This window comes from Mesoplodon densirostris, chromosome 2 (assembly GCF_025265405.1).
Source record: "Mesoplodon densirostris isolate mMesDen1 chromosome 2, mMesDen1 primary haplotype, whole genome shotgun sequence".
NCBI lineage: Eukaryota > Metazoa > Chordata > Mammalia > Artiodactyla > Ziphiidae > Mesoplodon > Mesoplodon densirostris.
Genome location: NC_082662.1, coordinates 165,265,072 through 165,284,058, shown reverse-complemented (window position 1 = coordinate 165,284,058; position 18,987 = coordinate 165,265,072). Strand labels below are relative to the sequence as shown.

The following is an 18,987-nucleotide window of genomic DNA, read 5'->3' as shown; positions in this document are numbered from 1 at the left end:
ACATATCCAACAAAATCAAAGGAGAATAAATGGAAAGAAAAATAAAGTAGGGCACATCATAATCAAATTGGCTATAAAACAACAAAAACAACAACAAACAAAACAACCCAGTGATAAACAGTAAAAACAAAAACAAAAACCTTAGAAACATCCAAAAAAAGAAAAATAACAGTAGAACAAAGATAAGGATAAAAACAAAAACAACAACCTATCTAGAATTCTATAACCAATTGAGAAAACATTTGGAAAATATTTTCCAAAATGAATGAAAAATAAAGACTTTTTCAGAGTATAGGTCTTTAACCTCCTTGGTTAAGTTTATTCCTAGGTATTTTATTCTTTTTGATGCAACTTTAAATGGTGATTGTTTTCTTGCCTTCTCTTTCTGATAGTTCATTATTAGTGTATAGAAAAGCAACACATTTCTATATATTAATCTTATACCCTGCAACTTTACTGAATTCACTTATTAATTCTAATAGTTTTTTTTTGGTGGAGACTTTAGAAATTTCTCTATATAGTACCATATCATCTGCAAATCATGACAGATTTTATTTCTTCCCTTCCATTTTGGATGCCTTTTATTTCCTTTTCTTGTCTGATTACTGTGACTAGGACTTCTAATACTATGTTAAATAAAAGTTGGGAGAGTGGGCATCCTTGTCTTGGAAGTGAAAGACTTATACTATGAAAACCATAAAACACTGATGAAGGAAATTAAAGACAATACAAAGAAATGGAAAGACTGCAGAAATTAATATTATTAAAATGGCTATATTACCCAAAGCAATCTATAGATTTAATGCAATCCCTTTCAAAATCGCCATAAAATTTTGCACAGAATTCAAACAAATAATCCTAAAGTTTATATGGAACCACAAAGGACCCTGAATTGCCAAAGCAATCTTCAGGAAAAAAAGAACAAAGCTGGAGGTATCATGCTCCCTAACTTCAGACTATACAACAAAGCTATGGTAGTCAAAATAACATGGTACTGACACAAAAACAGACACATAGATCAAGGGAACAGAATAGAGAGCCCAGAATAAACGCACACACTATGGTCACTCCACAACAAAGGAGGCAAGAATATACAATGGAGAAAAGACAGTCCCTTTAACAAGTGGTGCTGGGAAAACTGTACAGCTACATGTAAAAGAGTGAAATTAGAACATTTCCTCATACCATATACAAAAATATACTCAAAATGGATTAAAGGCCTAAATGCAAGACCTGAAACCAAAAATTTCTAGAAGAAAACATAGGCAGAACACTTTAACATAAATTGTAGCAATATTTTTTTTGGATCTGTCTCCTATGACAAAAGAAATAAAAGCAAAAATAAATATATTGGACCTATTAAACTTAAAAGCTTTTATACAGCAAAGGAAACCATTGACAAAATGAAAAGACAACCTACTGAATGGGAGAAAATATTTGCAAATGCTATGACCAATAAGGGGATAATATCAAAAAATAAATTAAAAGCTCATATAATTCAATATCAAAAAAAAACAACTCGATTAAAGAACTGAATAGACATTTTTCCAAAGAAGACCTACAGATGGCCAACAGGCACATGAAAAGATGTTCAACACTGCTAATCATCAGAGAAATGCAAATCAAAACCACAATGAGATATCACCTCACAACTGCTAAAATAGCTATTATCAAAAAGTCTACAAACAACAAACACTGGTGAGGATGTGAAGAAAAGGGAACCCAAGTACACTCTCAGTGGGAATGTAAATTAGTGCAGCCACTATGGAAAACAGTATGGAAGTTCCTCAAAAAACTAAGAATAGAACTACCATATGATCCAGCAATTTCACTGCTGGCTATATATCTGAAGAAATGGAAACACTAATTCAAAAAGATACATGCATTCCAATAGCAGCATTAGTTACAAGAGCCAAGATATGGAAGCAATCTAAGTATCCAACAACAGATGAATGGATAAGATGTGGTATATATATATATATATATATACAATGGAATACTACCCAGTCATAAAAAAGAATGAAATTCTGCCATTGGCAACAATGTGCATGGACCTAGAGGCTTAGTGAAGTAAGTCACAGAAAGACAAATACTCTATATGTTATCATTTATATGCAGAATCTTAAAAATAAAACAAACACATGTATATAACAAAAGAGAAACAGACTCACAGATGTAGAGAACAAACTAATGGTTACCAGTAGGGAGAGGGAAAGGAGTAGGGGCAAGATAGGGGTATGGGATTAAGAGATACAAACTGGCATGCATAAAATAAGCAACAAGGATATATTGTCAGGGAAATATAGCCATTATTTTTAATAACTTTAAATGGAATATAATCTATAAAAATACTGAATCACTGTGTTGTACACCTGAAACTAATATAATATTGTAAATCATTGATCTTTCAATTAAAAAAAGACTTTTTCAGACAAACAAAATCTGAGAGAATTCACCACCACCAGCCATATACCATAGAAAATGTTAAAGGAAGTACTTCAGACAGAAGAAAAATAATGCCAGACAAAAATATGGATCTATACGAAACAATGGTAAACATGTGGGTAAATATAAAACATATTTCACAGCAACTAAAAAAGAAAAAAATGTAATTGGTTATTTAAAGCAAAAATATTAAAAATGTATTGCAGAGTTTATAACATACATAGATGTAAAATGTATGACAACAGCACACAGAATAGGAAAGAAATGGAAGTATACTGTTTTAGGGTTCTTAACTCTATATGTAAAGTGGTTTAATGAAAAACATGGTCGAAGAAAAGTGCCTCTCACAGTGTCTGAAACATTCAATGAATGGAACACTTCATGCAGAAGTGAAAATACATATAAAGCCTGGAGGAAAAAGTACATTTGGGGTATATGAAGATCAGTAAAGGAGCCATGATATCAGGATCTGAGTGAGACCACAGAAAAGCAGTTAAGAGATGAGGCCAGATCATGGAGGGCCATGTAAACCATTTTAATGACTTTTGAAGGTTTATGATACATAATGCCAAAGTAAAATAAAGGCAATTTATTACAGAACAATATTTAAATATTAATCTGAACTCACTCATCATGCCTACTAGAAATGCCAGAAGTTAAAAAAGGAGGGAGAGAACTTCATAATTAATATGGTACACAGAACCCTACTCATTAGAATCCCTAGATGTATGCCCCTGAAGTCACTTTACTATTTCACAAAGGTCATATGAAATTGATTTTTATGGATAATTATGTGGAGTAGGATTTTCTGTCTAATGAAATTGAAGTGCTGCCTACACATAAATGTCAAGAGCCAAGATGTCAGTAGGGGCAGAAGAAGGCATGAGCACGTTATCCAAAGACAGAAGTGTAAATTTTGTTCACCTTTCTTTCACCTGTCTCTCTTTCAGTATTAATAACAAATACCAGTAAAATGATAAACATAGAGGGCTGCACAAAATGCAAAGAAAAAGGTTGAAAAAAGGACTCCATCAATAACAAAAAGTGTTCCTTAAAAAATGTACTTGAGAATTCTGTTAACAGATTAAGATAATTAATTAATTAAAAGAATTAACAGAATTCTCAAGTCACCTAGGTTTTTACTTAAGCAAAACACTGTCAAACAAAAAAGCACTTGTTTCCTTCCTTAATAGCCCTTTGACTACCGTCCTTAAGAAGTTTCCTTAAGTAGTTGCAGTGGGATGTCTGATTTAATATCTCTCCTCACCAGAACATAAACTCCATGAATGCAGGGAGTGTGCCTTTTTTGTTCATTTCTGTCTCCCTGGTAGCCAACACATTGTATGGCCCACAGGAGATACTCAATACATGTGTGGCAAATAATTGGATCATGATAACTCTATAAGATAGGAATTATTACCTTTTTATGATTGCAAATGCTGAAACAGCAAATTTACCTGTAAATGATCAACACAGAATCTACTATAAAGATTCTCAGCTACAGTAATAACAATAATAGTAGTAATAATAAAAAGAGCTAATATTTACTAAAGCAATAGTCTCAGTATATGAGACTGCTTTACATGATTTATTTCATTTAATCACAATAACTTCATAAAGTAATAGCATTGTTTCTATTTTATATATGGGTAAACTGAGGCTTAAAGAAGGTAAATAACTTCCATAGTCACACAGCTGGTGGGTGTGTTTGGGATTTGAACTTTGCATCTGACTCCATAGCCAAAAAAAACAACAACAAAGGAAACTGAGGTCAGGAAGCTGTAAGCTGTTGCAATGAATTTTGGGAAACAGGAAAATTTTACAGTTTGAAGCAAGTAACACGGGAAAACCTAGAACTAGAGTAGAATTATTAAAAAATATCTGGTACAACAGTGTCAGTGATGCCGTACTATTTCACACTACATAGTCTACATTTCACACCCTTACATCTTTAAGTTCAAAACAATAAAATGGATGGAACCACGAATATGACCTTATATATCTTATTCCTTTTATAAGTAAGAATCTGAAGACAAAGAGGGTAAAGTGCTGTACTAAAAGTCAGAGTAAGAATCAGATCACCTGTTTTTGTTTCTTTAGACTATGTTGCCTCTTAAGATTATTTTTACATGGCCTACTTTATAGAATTAAATAAATCTCATAAAATTAAGAGACATCCAGTATCAGCATTTAAAAACTTACCTCTTCCCCGAACTTAAAACTTGAGTCCTAAATATTAACTGTCATGAAAACTAAGAGATCCAAGAGGAAATACAACAATCACAATAGCAAATGAGACCCAGGATTTGCTATCTGATTCTTGCTATCCCAAATTACCCAATGTAAGATATCACAATCATATGCATTTCTAGTATGTGAATACAGACCATCGTACAACTTCCTTTGAATGAAATAGTCAGAATCATGAAATGGGAAAAGAACTTTAAAAGAATCAGAGATTATATATGATTCATAAGAATATATTTACTTCAATAAAATATTACTGGGATAAAAACACTCTTTCCCTTTGGGACAAATTTTCAAGGAAACAACATTTCTTAGCATAAATAAAATTTTATATCATATAAATGCAGTTACATCTCAAAGATACCTGGATATTGATATATTCTGGTTCATATATATAGTGCATTCTCCCATTAAGAGACTGCTACAAACCAATAATTTGAAATACTTGTTTTAAGCTGAATAAGCCATTTTAAGCTGAATAAAAATCAATAAAAATAAAAATTACTCACGAGACTAATAATTACTCTGAAATAAGGTAGTTTTTCCCCTTCCAAACAGTCCCTCTGTTCCTTCTCCTAAGTAGGTTCTTTTACTAATATTACAAGATTTAAATAGTAATTATAGAGAATATCTTACTGAGAAGATTAAACCAAAGAAAGTACATCAATATCAATCATTCTGGGCTGTCCTGACATTAAAGTATAATATTGCTATTGTCATTCAAATTCCTGATTTCTCAGGGGAAATGACAAATACATCAGTGATGTTTTTATCTTTATCTCCAGAATCCCAAGATCAAAAAATTCGAAGAGTAAATGTATAGTATATAAAGAAATTGCATGTATGGTATTTTCAAAGCACAGTATAGCACAGAAATATAATGTTGTACACATGAAACATATAATGTTATAAACCAATGTTACCTCAATAAAAAATAAAAGAAAAAGATGAGGCTTTTTTTTTTTTTTTTAAAGTTTTTTACCAAAGGGAAATATGGCCTACCTCAGATATGGACATAAAACATTAATGTCCTCAAATACTACTCGCTGCCAAATTCAACATTATCTGATGCTGTATGAGAATGTAACTCAGGATCAAGGCTACTGTGAGATATGCCTCCACGAGTCTCTTCATCTTATATACAATAAAACTATAATATAATGTGCATTAATAAAAGTAGTTGCTTCTAACCATATTTTTTTAAAAGTCCATCAAACACACAAAAGAAGGAAAATGTAAAACAGGAAGATTTAAGAAATGGAAAACATCTGTCACTGGTTGAATAAATGATGTTAAGATAAGAACGGTGGGGGGGACCTTCAAGATGGTGGAGGAGTAATATGTGGAGATCACCATCCTCCCCGCAAAATACATCAAAAAAAATCTCCATGTGGAACAACTCCTACAGAACAACTACTGAACGCTGGCAGAAGACCTCAGACTTCCCAAAAGGCAAGAAAATCGTGGCTCGGTAGGACAAAAGAAAAAGCAGAGACAAAAGAATAGGGACGGGACCTGCACCTCTGGGAGGGAGCTGTGAAGGAGGAAAAGTTTCCACACACTAGGAAGCCCCTTCACTGGTGGAGATAGGGGGTGGGCTGGGGAGAAGCTTTGGAGCCACAGAGGACAGCGCAGCAACAGGGGTGCAGAGGGTGAAGCGAAGAGATTCCCACACAGAGGATCGGTGCCGACCAGCACTCACCAGCCTGAGAGGCTTGTCTGCTCACCCGCTGGGGCAGGTGGGGGCTGGGAGCTGAGGCTCCAGCTTCAGAGGTCAGATCCCAGGGAGAGGACTGGGGTTGGCTGTGTGAACACAGCCTGAAGGGGGTTAGGGCACCATAGCTAGCAGGGAGGGAGTCCGGAAAAAGTCTGGACCTGATTAAGAGGCAAGAGGCAAATATTTCGGGGAGCACAAGGAGAGGGGATTCAGATCACTGCCTAAATGAGCTCCAGAGATGGGCGTGAACCACGGCTATCAGCGCAGACAGCAGAGATGGGCATGATACGCTAAGGCTGCTCCTGCAGTCATCAAGAAGCCTGTGTGCAAGCACAATTCACTATCCACACCTCCTCTCCCAGGAGCCTGTGCAACCCACCACTGCCAGGGTCCCATGATCTAGAGACAACTTTCCTGGGAAAACACATGGTGCACCTCAGGCTGGTGCAACGTCACGCCAGCCTCCTCCGCTGCAGGCTCTCCCTGCATTCCATACCCGTCCCTGCCCCTGTCCTGAGTGAGCCAGAACCCCCTAATCAGCCACTCCTTTAACCCCATGCTGTCTGGGTGAAGAACAAATGCCAGAGGGTGACCTACATGCAGAGGCGGGGCCAAATCCAAAGCTGATCCCCAGGAGCTGTGCGAACAAAGAAGAGAAAGGCAAATCTCTCCCAGCAGCCTCAAGAGCAACAGATTAAATCTCCGCAATCAACTTCATGTACCCTGCACCTCTGGAATACCTGAATAGGCAATGGATCATCCCAAAACTAAGGCAGGAGACTTTGGGAATAACTGTAGACTTGGGGGTTGCTTTCTGCATCTAATTTGTTTCTGGTTTTATGTTTATCTTAGTTTAGTATTTAGAGCTTATTATCATTGGTAGATTTGTTTATTGATTTGGTTGCTCTCTTCCTTTTATATATATATTTTTTTCCTTTCCTTATTCCCTTTTTGGGAGTGTGTATGTGTATGCTTTGTGTGATTTTGTCTGTATAGGTTTGCTTTTACCATTTGTCCTAGGATTCTGTCCATTTTTTTCTTGTTCTTTTTTGTTTTACTATAGTTTTTAGCACTTGTTATCATTGTTGGATTAGTTTATTGGATTGGTTGCTCTCTTCTTTCCTTTCGTTTTTTAAATAACATTTTAATATTTGTATTTTAATAATATTTTTTATTTTAATTATTTAATTTCATTTATTTAGTTTTCCTTCTTTCTTTTTTTTTCCCTCCCTTTTCTTCTGAGACATGTGGTTGACAGGGTCCTGGTGCTCTGGTCGGGTGTCAGGCCTGAGCCTCTGAGGTGGGAGGCTGATTTCAGGACATTGGTCCCCCAAGGACTTCCCAGCCCCACGTAATATCAATCGGCGAGAGCTCTCCCAGAGATCTCTGTCTCAACACTAAGACCCAGCTCCACTCAATGACCAGCTCCACTCAATGACCAGGATGCCCATGCCAAACAAGTAGCAAGACAGGAACACAACCCCACACATTAGCAGATAGGCTGCCTAAAATCATAATAAGCTCACAGACACTGCAAAACACACCAATGGATGTGGTCCTTTCCATCAGAAAGATAAGATCCAGCCTCATCCACCAGAACACAGGCAGCAGTCCCCTGCACCAGTAAGCCTACACAACCCACTGAACCAACCTTAGCCACTGGGGGCAGACACCAAAAACAATGGGAACTACAAACCTGCAGCCTGCGAAAAGGAGACCCCAAACAAGGTAAGTTAAGCAAAATGAGAAGATAGAGGAACACACAGCAGATGAAGGAGTAAGGTAAAAACCCACCAGACCAAACAAATGAAGATGAAATAGGCAGTCTACCAGAAAAAGAATTCAGAGTAATTATAGTTAAGATGATAAAAATCATGGAAATAGAATGGAGAAAATACAAGAAACATTAAACAAGGACCTAGAAGAACTAAACAGCAAACAGTGATGACTGATGCAAAAAATGAAATTAAAACTCCTCTACAAGGAATCAATAGCAGAATAACTGACACAGAAAATGGATAAGTGACCTGGAAGATAAAATAGTGGAAATAACTACCACAGAGCAGAATAAAGAAAAAAGAATGAAAAGAATTGAGGACATTCTCAGAGACCTCTGGGACAACATTAAATGCCCCAAAATTCGAATTACAGGGGTCCCAGAAGAAGAAGAGAAAAAGGACTGAGAAAATATTTGAATAGATTATAGTTGAAAAATTCCCTAATATGGGAAAGTAAATAGTCAATCAAGTCCAGGAAGCGCAGAGTCCCATACAAGATAAATCCAAGGAGAAACACACCAAGACACATATTTATAAAGCTATCAAAAATTAAATACAAAGGAAAAGTATTAAAAGCAGCAAGGGAAAAGCAACAAATAACATACAAGGAAATCCCGATAAGGTTAACAGCTGATCTTTCAGCAGAAACTCTGCAAGCCAGATGGGTGTGGCAGGACATATTGAAAGTGATGAAAGGGACAAACCTACAACCAAGATAATTCTACCCAGGTGGGAGGGATACGCAACAGTGAGGAGATATGGGGATATATGTATATGTATGGCTGATTCACTTTGTTATAAAGCAGAATCTAACACCATTGTAAAGCAATTATACTCCAAAAAAGATGTTAAAAAAAAAAAAAGATTACTCTACCAAGCAAGGACCGCATTCAGATTCAATGGAGAAATTAAAACCTTTACAGACAAGCGAAAGTTAAGAGAATTCAGCACCACCAAACCAGCTTTACAACGAATGCTACAGGAACTTCTATAGGCAGGAAACACAAGAGAAGGAAAAGACCTACAATAATAAACCCAAAACAATTAAGAAAACGGTAATAGGAACATACATATCGATAATTACCTTAAATGTAAAAGGATTAAATGTTCCAACCAAAAGACACAGAAAGGTGAATGCATACAAAAACAAAACCTGTATATAGGCTGTCTACAAGAGACCCACTTCAGACCTAGGGACACATACAGACTGAAAGTGAGGGGATGGAAAAAAATATTCCATGCAAACGGTAATCAAAAGAAAGCTGGGGGCTTCCCTGGTGGCGCAGTGGTTGAGAGTCTGCCTGCCGATGCAGGGGACACGGGTTCGTGCCCCAGTCCGGGAGGATCCCACGTGCCGCGGAGCGGCTGGGCCCGTGAGCCATGGCCGCTGAGCCTGTGCGTCCGGAGCCTGTGCTCCGCATTGGGAGAGGCCGCAACGGTGAGAGGCCCACGTACCGCAAAAAAAATAATAATAATAAAAAGAAAGCTGGAGTAGCAATTCTCATATCACACAAAATAGACTTTAAAATAAAGACTATTACAAGAGACAAAGAAGGACACTACATAATGATCAAGGGATCAATCCAAGAAGAAGATATAACAATTGTAACTATTTATGCACCCAACATAGGAGCACCTCAATATACAGGGCAAATGCTAACAGCCATAAAAGGGGAAATCAACAATAACAAAATAATACTAGGGGACTTTAACACCCCACTTTCACCATGGACAGATCATCCAAGATGAAAATAAATAAGGAAACACAAGCTTTAAAAGACACATTAAACAAGATGGACTTAATTGATATTTATAGAACATTCCATCCAAAAACAACAGAATACACTTTCTTCTCAAGTGCTCATGGAACATTCTCCAGGATAGACCATATTTTGGGTCACACATCAAGCCTTGGTAAATTTAAGAAAACTGACATCGTATCAAGTATCTTTTCCAACCACAACGCTATGAAAGTAGATATCAATTACAGGAAAAAATATGTAAAAAATACAAACAGATGGAGGCTAAACAATACGCTATTAAATAACCAAGAGATCACTGAAGAAATCAAAGAGGAAATCAAAAAACACCTAGAAACAAATGACAGTGAAAACACAATGACCCAAAACCTATGGAATGCAGCAAAAGCAGTTCTAAGAGGGAAGTTTATAGCAGAACAATCCTACCTCAAGGAAAAAGAAAAATCTCAAATAAACAACCTAACTTTACACCTTAAGCAATTAGAGAAAGAAGAACAATAAAAACCCAAAGCTAGCAGAAGGAAAGAACTCATAAAGATCAGACCAGAAATAAATGAAAAATAAATGAAGGAAACAATAGCAAAGATCAATAAAACGTAAAACTGGTTCTTTGAGAAGATAAAAAAAATTGATAAACCATTAGCCAGACTCATCAAGAAAAAAAGGGAGAAGACTCAAATCAATAGAATTAGAAATGAAAAAGGAGAAGTAACAACTGACACCGCTGAAATACAAAGGATCACGAGAGATTACTACAAGTAACTATATACCAATAAAATGGAAAACCTGGAAGAAATGGACAAATTCTAGAAAAGCACAACCTTCCAAGACTGAACTAAGAAGAAACAGAAAATATAAACAGACCAATCTCAAGCACTGAAATTGAAACTGTAATTAAAAATCTTCCAACAAACAAAAGCCCAGGACCAGATGGCTTCACAGGCAAATTCTAACATTTACACAAGAGCTAACACCTATCCTCAAACTCTTCCAAAATATAACAGAGGGAGGAACACTCCCAAACTCATTCAATGAGGCCACCATCACCCTGATACAAAAGTCAGACAAAGATGTCACAAAGAAAGAAAACTACAGACCAATATCACTAATGAACACACATGCAAAAATCCTCAACAAAATACTAGGAAACAGAATCCAACAGCATATTGAAAGAACCATACACCATGATCAAGTGGCGTTTATCCCAGGAATGCAAGGATTCTTCAATATATGCAAATCAATCAATGTGATAAACTATATTAACAAATGGAAGGAGAAAAACCATATGATCATCTCAATAGATGCAGAAAAAGCTTCTGACAAAATTCAACACCCATTTATGACAAAAACCCTGCAGAAAGTAGGCATAGAGGGAACCTACCTCAACATAATAAAGGCCATATATGACAAACCCACAGCCAACATCGTTCTCAATGGTGAAAAACTGAAACCATTTCCACTAAGATCAGGAACAACAAGGTTGCCCACTCCCGCCACTATTATTCAACATAGTTTTGGAAGTTTTAGCCACAGCAATCAGAGAAGAAAAAGAAGTAAAAGGAATCCAAATCGGAAAAGAAGAAGTAAAACTGTTACTGTTTGCAGATGACATGATACTATACATAGAGAATCCTAAAGAGGCTCCCAGAAAACTACTAGAGCTAATCAATGAATTTGGTAAAGTAGCAGGATACAAAATTAATGCACAGAAATTTCTTGTATTCCTATACACTAATGATGAAAAATCTGGAAGAGAAATACAGAAACACTCCCATTTACCACTACAACAAAAAGAATAAAATACCTAGGAATAAACCTACCTAGGGAGACAAAAGACCTGTATACGGAAACCTATGAGACACTGATGAAAGAAATTAAAGATGATACCAACAGATGGAGAAGTATAACATGTTCTTGGATGGGAAGAATCAATATTGTGAAAATAACTATACTACCCAAAACAATCTACAGATTCACTTGCAATTCCTATCAAACTACCAATGGCATTTTTCACAGAACTACAACAAAAAATTTCACAATTTGTATGGAAACACAAAAGACCCTGAATAGCCAAAGCAATCTTGAGAAAGAAAAGCAGAGCTGGAGGAATCAGGCTCCCTGATTTCAGACTATACTACAAAGCTACACTAATCAAGAAAGTATGGTACTGGCACAAAAACAGAAAAATATATCAATGGAACAGGATAGAAAGCCCAGAGATAAACCCACACATATATGGTCACTTATTTTTGATAAAGGAGGCAAGAATATACAATGGAGAAAAGACAGCCTCTTCAATAATTGGTGCTGGGAAAACCGGACAGCTACATGTAAAAGAATGAAATCAGAACACTCCCTAACACCATACACAAAAATAAACTCAAAATGGCTTAAAGCCCAAAATGTAAGGCCAGATACTATAAAACTCTTAGAGGAAAACATAGGCAGAACACTCTTTGACATAAATCACAGCAAGATCCTTTTTGACCTACCCCCTAGAGAAATGGAAATAAAAACAAAACTAAACAAATGGGACCTAATGAACCCTAAAAGCTTTTGCACAGCAAAGGACATCATAAACAAGACAAAAAGACAACCCTCAGAATGGGAGAAAATATTTTCAAATGAAGCAACAACAAAGGATTAATCTCCAAAATTTACAAGCAGCTCAGGCAGCTCAACATCAAAAAAACAAACCACCCAATCCAAAAATGGGCGAAAGATATACAGACTGCCAACAAACACATGAAAGGATGCTGAACATCACTAATCATTAGGGAAATGCAAATGAAAACTACAGTGAGGTATTACCTCACACCGGTCAGAATGGCCATCATCAAAAAATTTACAAACAATAAATGCTGGAGAGGATGTGGAGAAAAGCAAACTCTCTTGCACTGTTGGTGGGAATATAAATTGATACAGCCGTTATGGAGAACAGTATGGTTCTTAAAAAACTAAAAATAGAACTACCATATGACCCAGCAATCCCACTACCGGGCATATACCCTGAGAAAACCATAATTAAAAAAGAGTCATGTACCACAGTGTTCACTGCAGCTCTATTTACAATAGCCAGGACATGGAAGCAACCTAAGTGTCCATGGACAGACGAATGGATAAAGAAGATGTGGCACATATATGCAATGGAGTATTACTCGGTCATAAAAAGAAACGAAATTGAGTTATTTGTAGTGAGGTGGATGGACCTAGAGACTGTCATACATAGTGAAGTGAGTCAGAAAGAGAAAAACAAATACCATATGCTAACACATATATATGCAATTTTAAAAAAAGGGTTCTGAAGAACCTAGGGGCAGGACAGGAACAAAGACACAGATGTAGAGAATGGACTTGAGGGCACAGGGAGGGGGAAGGGTAAGCTGGGACAAAGTTAGAAAGTGGCATGGACATATATACACTACCAAATTCAAAATAGATAGCTAGTGGAAAGCAGTCGCATAGCACAGGGAGATCAGCTTGGTGCTTTGTGTCCACCTAGAGGGGTTGGCTAGGGAGGGTGGGAGGGAGACACAAGAGGGAGGGGATATGGGGATATATGTATACGTATAGCTGATTCACTTTTTTATACAGCAGAAACTAACACACCATTGTAAAGCAATTATACTCCAATAGAGATGTTAAAAAAAATAAAAATAATAGGTAATAGCTAAATTCATAAGCCCTGAGAATTTGAGATGAGGGAATAAATTTAATTAGAAAGCATACAAATAGTCATCAAAAATTGTAGCATAGTCAGACAGAAAAAAACAAACATTGTATGATATCACTTATATGTGGAATCTAAAAAAATGATACAAATGAACTTATTTACAAAACAGAAATAGACTCACAGATTTAGAAAACGCACTTACTGTTACCAAAAGGGAAACGTGGTGGGAAGAGATAAATTAGGAATTTGGGATTAACATATACACACACTACAATATATAAAATAGATAACCAACAAGGACTTATTGTATAGCTCAGGGAACTCTACTCAATATTCTGTAATAACCTGAATGGGAAAAGAATCTGGACAAGAACTGATATATGTATATGTATAACTGAATCACTTTGCTGTATACCTGAAACTGACACAACATTGTAAATCAACTATACTCCAATATAAAATGAAAATTTTAAAAATTTAAAAATAAATTAATAAAAAAGATAAGAACACATTTAAAAATTTCTTCCATTTAAGAAAAGAAAGAGCATAACTCTAAAATGAGTAAGCTAACAAGATTAAAGTTCGATAACCTATAGCAAAAGAACACTCTGGTTCCTCTAAAGAAGGGTGGATCACTACCAGTATGCTGAATGCAAAATATAATATCTCATTATTGGTCTTTACTATGTAGGGCTAAATAAGACAAAGGCTCAGGTCATTTCTTAAAGTAGGTTGAAAGGAAAGGGCATAGTGAAGTGAGGAGAGGGGAATCTAGTTTCATTGTCAGGAATAGTGAACTTGATGCAAAAAAAAAAAAAAGCCAAAATTCTCTATAAAACAATGTGGGTGATGAGGCAGGCCACCAGCACAAACGTATATAATTTGATAAAAGGGGAAGGAAACTAACTTTGATTAAATATCTATCATGTATTATTTTAAGAAACAACATTCAGTTTATCTGAATATAGTCTTGTTTTCAAGAACGAATTTCACTGCCCTCTAAACAACTCCCTTTAAGTCTTACCATTTCTTCAGTCTCCATCGAATTGTCAGATGATTCTATCTGCGTTTGTAGCATTAAGTAGACACTAACTACTGCTATGAAGTTACATTAAGAACTATTTGCTCTCAACTTTTTAAAGCATTTTGGACAGTCTTCCACCCTGAGAATTTTATAATGTTCATAGATAATATCAAAATGTGTCAATATCTCAGCAAAGTGTTTTTTCAATTCCTGTATATTTTTGTTTCATAAATGAAATAGCATCATATTTTTAAAACTGACCCAGTGGCTCTGAGGGATAAAAAATGCCTCAGTCACTGGTATGATCAGTTGGCAATTGGCAGAATCATGAATACTTCAAGCAATACTTTCATGATTATAAATTATACTGAGATCTACAAGATTTGAGATACACAAGTTGTTTTCAGTACCAATGCTTTACATTTATTTTGATACTTACATTATACTCAGACACGACTCCTTTATAAATTTCATAAAACTCTTCAACATTAACTCGATCCATGTTGAACTATATTAAAAAAAAAAAAAAAACATAAGCCAACCAACACAATAGAATGAGCGACACTTAGCACTCAACATTTATGATCTCTTGGATATATTTCCTTTAAAATGTAAACCTTGAACAAATTAAACAGTCTTTGAAGAAACAGTGTTAAAGTTCAGATAATCAATAACAAATTATTGTTTATCAAAAATAAAAAATTATTTATAACATTTGAGTACTTAAATATATCAAGCATTGTTCTAGGTCCTGTAGGTACATCATCTCATTTAATTGTAAAAACCACCCTACAAGGTAAGTAATGTTAATAGCCCCCATTTACAGATGAGGTGAAGACTCAGAGGGGTTAGCCTTCAGTACTTGGCATTCCATCTTAAGCAGTCTGATCCCACTGATCGTACTCTCAGCCACTACACTCCACCTCGCTGAATAAAACCTCATTCCTGGTACAGAAATGACTTATATATCTATACAATGTAATGTTGTTTATCGATAGATTAGTGGCACAAATAAGAAGCACAGGGAGATCAGCTCGATGCTTTGTGATGACCCAGAGGGGTGGGATAGGGAGGGTGGGAGGGAGGGGATATGGGGATATATGTATACATATAGCTGATTTGCTTTGTTGTACAGCAGAAACTAACACAACATTGTAAAGCAATTATACTCCAATAAAGATGTAAAAATAAATGAATAAATAAAAATAAATTTTAAAAAATTTTTAAAAAGAAATATTACTAAAGAAAAGTTCTTCAAATTTTGTAGAGGGGAGCTGGAAATAATACCCTTTTCCTCCCAAGCATTCAGAAAAATCCCTAGTCTGGCTCATAATAAAGCACTGAAACCATTCATCTGGAAATCCTACTCCTCTTCAAAAAGAATTGTCAGAATATGCTAATAAGGTAAACTTACAAAGAGTCATTCTTATCCAGGCTGGATTCAAACTTAGAAATAAAGTTTCATTAAGTTCTACCATCTCAAGAACCAGAACCTTAAATTTTTAAAAATAGCCTCAGACTTCCCAATTTTGTTTTCCTCCCTACTTTGCTTCTTTATTGTTGCCAGGATTGAAGATCACTAAGAAGTTTCTGTCTACCCAGACAACAGTTCAAACTAGGAAGATTTATTTTCATAGGCAACATAACTATTAGAGGGAGGGAATTTTGTTTAATTTCAGTATATTATTTGATATTCATACAAATTCTTATATTACTAATACCATAAAATAATAACAGAAAATATAATTTATTAAATACTTAGTAACTTGTACTGGAAATTCTACAAAGTATTGTGTAGGGTTATTTCATTTATTCCATGAAATAATCCATTGAGGCAAATAATATTCTCATTGCCTAGCTGAGAAAACTGAACAATGCTTAAAATCTGGCCAAGTTCACATACCTAGAAAGCAGAAGACACATGATTCAGAAATAGAGCTTTCTGATTCCAAAAATCACGACACAATTGCCACTAAACTACCATGCCTCCCCCATAAGTTCAACTGATTCTTTTTTTTTTTTTCTATTTTTTTTATTAGTTTCTGCTTTATAACAAAGTGAATCAGTCATACATATACATCTGTTCCCACATCCCCTCCCTCATGCATCTCCCTCCCTCCCATCTTTTTTTTTTTAATTATTTTTTTTCACTGAGCACCTACTATGGACAATCACTATTCTAGGTTGTAGGCCTAGAGTTAGATCAATGATTAATTCTAAAATTTCCACAAGGATTACTACTTAAGGAGGCTTAGGTCCTATAACCCTGTGACTACATCACCAAGCTAATACTTTGAGAACGTTTTGGCTAACAATTTCATTATAGTCCTGGGTAAGATTCTTCAATTATTAACTTCCTCATCAGTCTCCAAGTTGTGCCTGATAACTCTGTAAACTAGCTGATATTTATGACCTTTTCTCAGCTTATTATCATTCCCACCAATCCAGGATACAAAATAGGCAGAACCTCAGTTAGTGCCCTGATTTTGGGTGATCCTAAGACTTCATAGAAATCAAAAGCAGTTCCTTTTCAGAAAAAGAGCAAATAAATTATATTGGTAAGAAAATTCTTTCCAAAACTGGCATTTCACTGTCATAATAACGCAAACTTGCTGGCCTTCAAAAATTGTAAAATGTAAAGATAGACTATTTAAAGATGATTTTAAACCCTAGAACAACACTAAAAAAATTTTTAGAGGTATAAGTAATAAATCGATAGTGAAAGTAAAATGGAATCATTAAAAAAAATCCCCATTAATGCAAGAAAAAGAGGAAAAAAGAAACAAAAACAAAAGAAATTGTAAAATGTAAATTATTTGATTCCTGTAATAATTTGTGCCCAATTTATCATCAAATACACTGATAAGTATAGCACAAAGATATAGAAGGACTCTATAGAAGTTAATATTGTTTCTTCAGTGAAGGGTTTCCTAGAAATGTGCCAGCAGGGCAATTTTGAATGATTGTGGGCTCCGGAGATCCAGTGGTATGACCGCCAAGAGAGGGGCTGAAATGTGCTAACTCCAAAGAAGATACTGAGGGAAACTCCAGAAACCAGCAAAGGTCCTGGGAAAAATCTGAACTGGTTCTCTTCTTAGTCACAAATCCAGACAACAGAAAATTCATTATAACTACTTAGCTTAATTCTATATTTTGTTTGGAGGAACTAAATGTATTGTTTCAGTCTGCATTTATTTTGCAACTAAAGTTCCAGGAATTATATAAACCTGCTTTATAAGCTTAAATTAGATGTACCATTAGAATATTAGTTCTCTTAGTGAGAGATTATATAGGTAAAATCAGTTCAAAAATATTTTTTTACTATAAGGTTATCAAGTTCAACAAATATATCTTATTTTTAATGCATTGAGCTCACAAGTATACAGAGAAAATTCAGTGTAAAAAATTTTCAAGCACACTTCAAAAAAAAAAAACACAGTTCCTCAGTAAGTTATGACCCATTGCAAACTACCTACCATCTGCATAGCTGAAATTTCAAAACCTGCATCTCGGATGGCCATCAGAATCTTTCCCAGCAGTCCTGAAAATACAGAACAAATGAATGCAAACAATATAAAATTTCTAAGGCATTTTAGTTTTAGAGAAATGCAAATTTTCTATATCAAAGTACTTTGCTTACATTCTATAGGAAGGAATCACATATTTCTGAGGGAAACTAAACCGCTAATACTGTAATCCCATTTGATTCACTTAGTAAAGTGCTTCAGGAATACCAACAATGATCTTGAAGATTATGCAAAAAACTTTTAAGTTACTATTGCCTGTAAGGACCCTGAGGGCTAGTGATGTAAAGAATATGAAAATCAAACAATTAAAGTAATATTACCAAAAAAAATGAAATGTTCAAGTACCACATACAGAAGGAGTTCACAGGAGGAGTTCAAAGAAGGAGAAATATCAAATTATAACTGAAGAGGGGAACAGAAGCTTCAAGGGGATATGAGAGCATGAACTGGCCCTTAAAGGCTATATAGGTAGATGGTATTATATAGGGACAGAGGTATAAAAAGAGACAAGGCATAATTCTGGGAAAAATGTGAATATGTGTACACAATAGTAAGAAGTCAAAAAAGAAAAAGATAAAAAAGGAAAAGAGATTTAATCCAAATTGATAAAGGCCTTAGATGTCAACATGAGGAATTTGGTCTTTATCCCACGAATAGCAACATTTATAATGGTGTTTGTAGACTCTGGAGGTCTAGAACTGAGTTTTTAGATTCCATTAGTCTTCTATAAAAATCTCCTAAGTTTGTTTTTTTCAAGTGAACTAAAATTCTCCCTCTCTCTCTCTCTCACACACACACACTCCATATTCTGGATCA

At 35.3% G+C, this 18,987-nt stretch overlaps 1 protein-coding gene across 2 annotated transcripts in view; it reads right to left on the bottom strand.

The window, feature by feature from the left end:
• The window catches only part of NME7 (NME/NM23 family member 7), a 263,827-nt gene that overhangs the window by 137,246 nt on the left and 107,594 nt on the right, over positions 1-18,987 (bottom strand). For both annotated transcript variants that reach the window (XM_060091294.1, XM_060091295.1), the window contains 2 exons: positions 18,121-18,185; positions 15,084-15,152 (listed from right to left, as the gene is read on the bottom strand). In XM_060091294.1, coding sequence (XP_059947277.1) covers positions 15,084-15,152; positions 18,121-18,185 — 134 coding nt within the window. The remainder of the gene's footprint in view (positions 1-15,083; positions 15,153-18,120; positions 18,186-18,987) is intronic.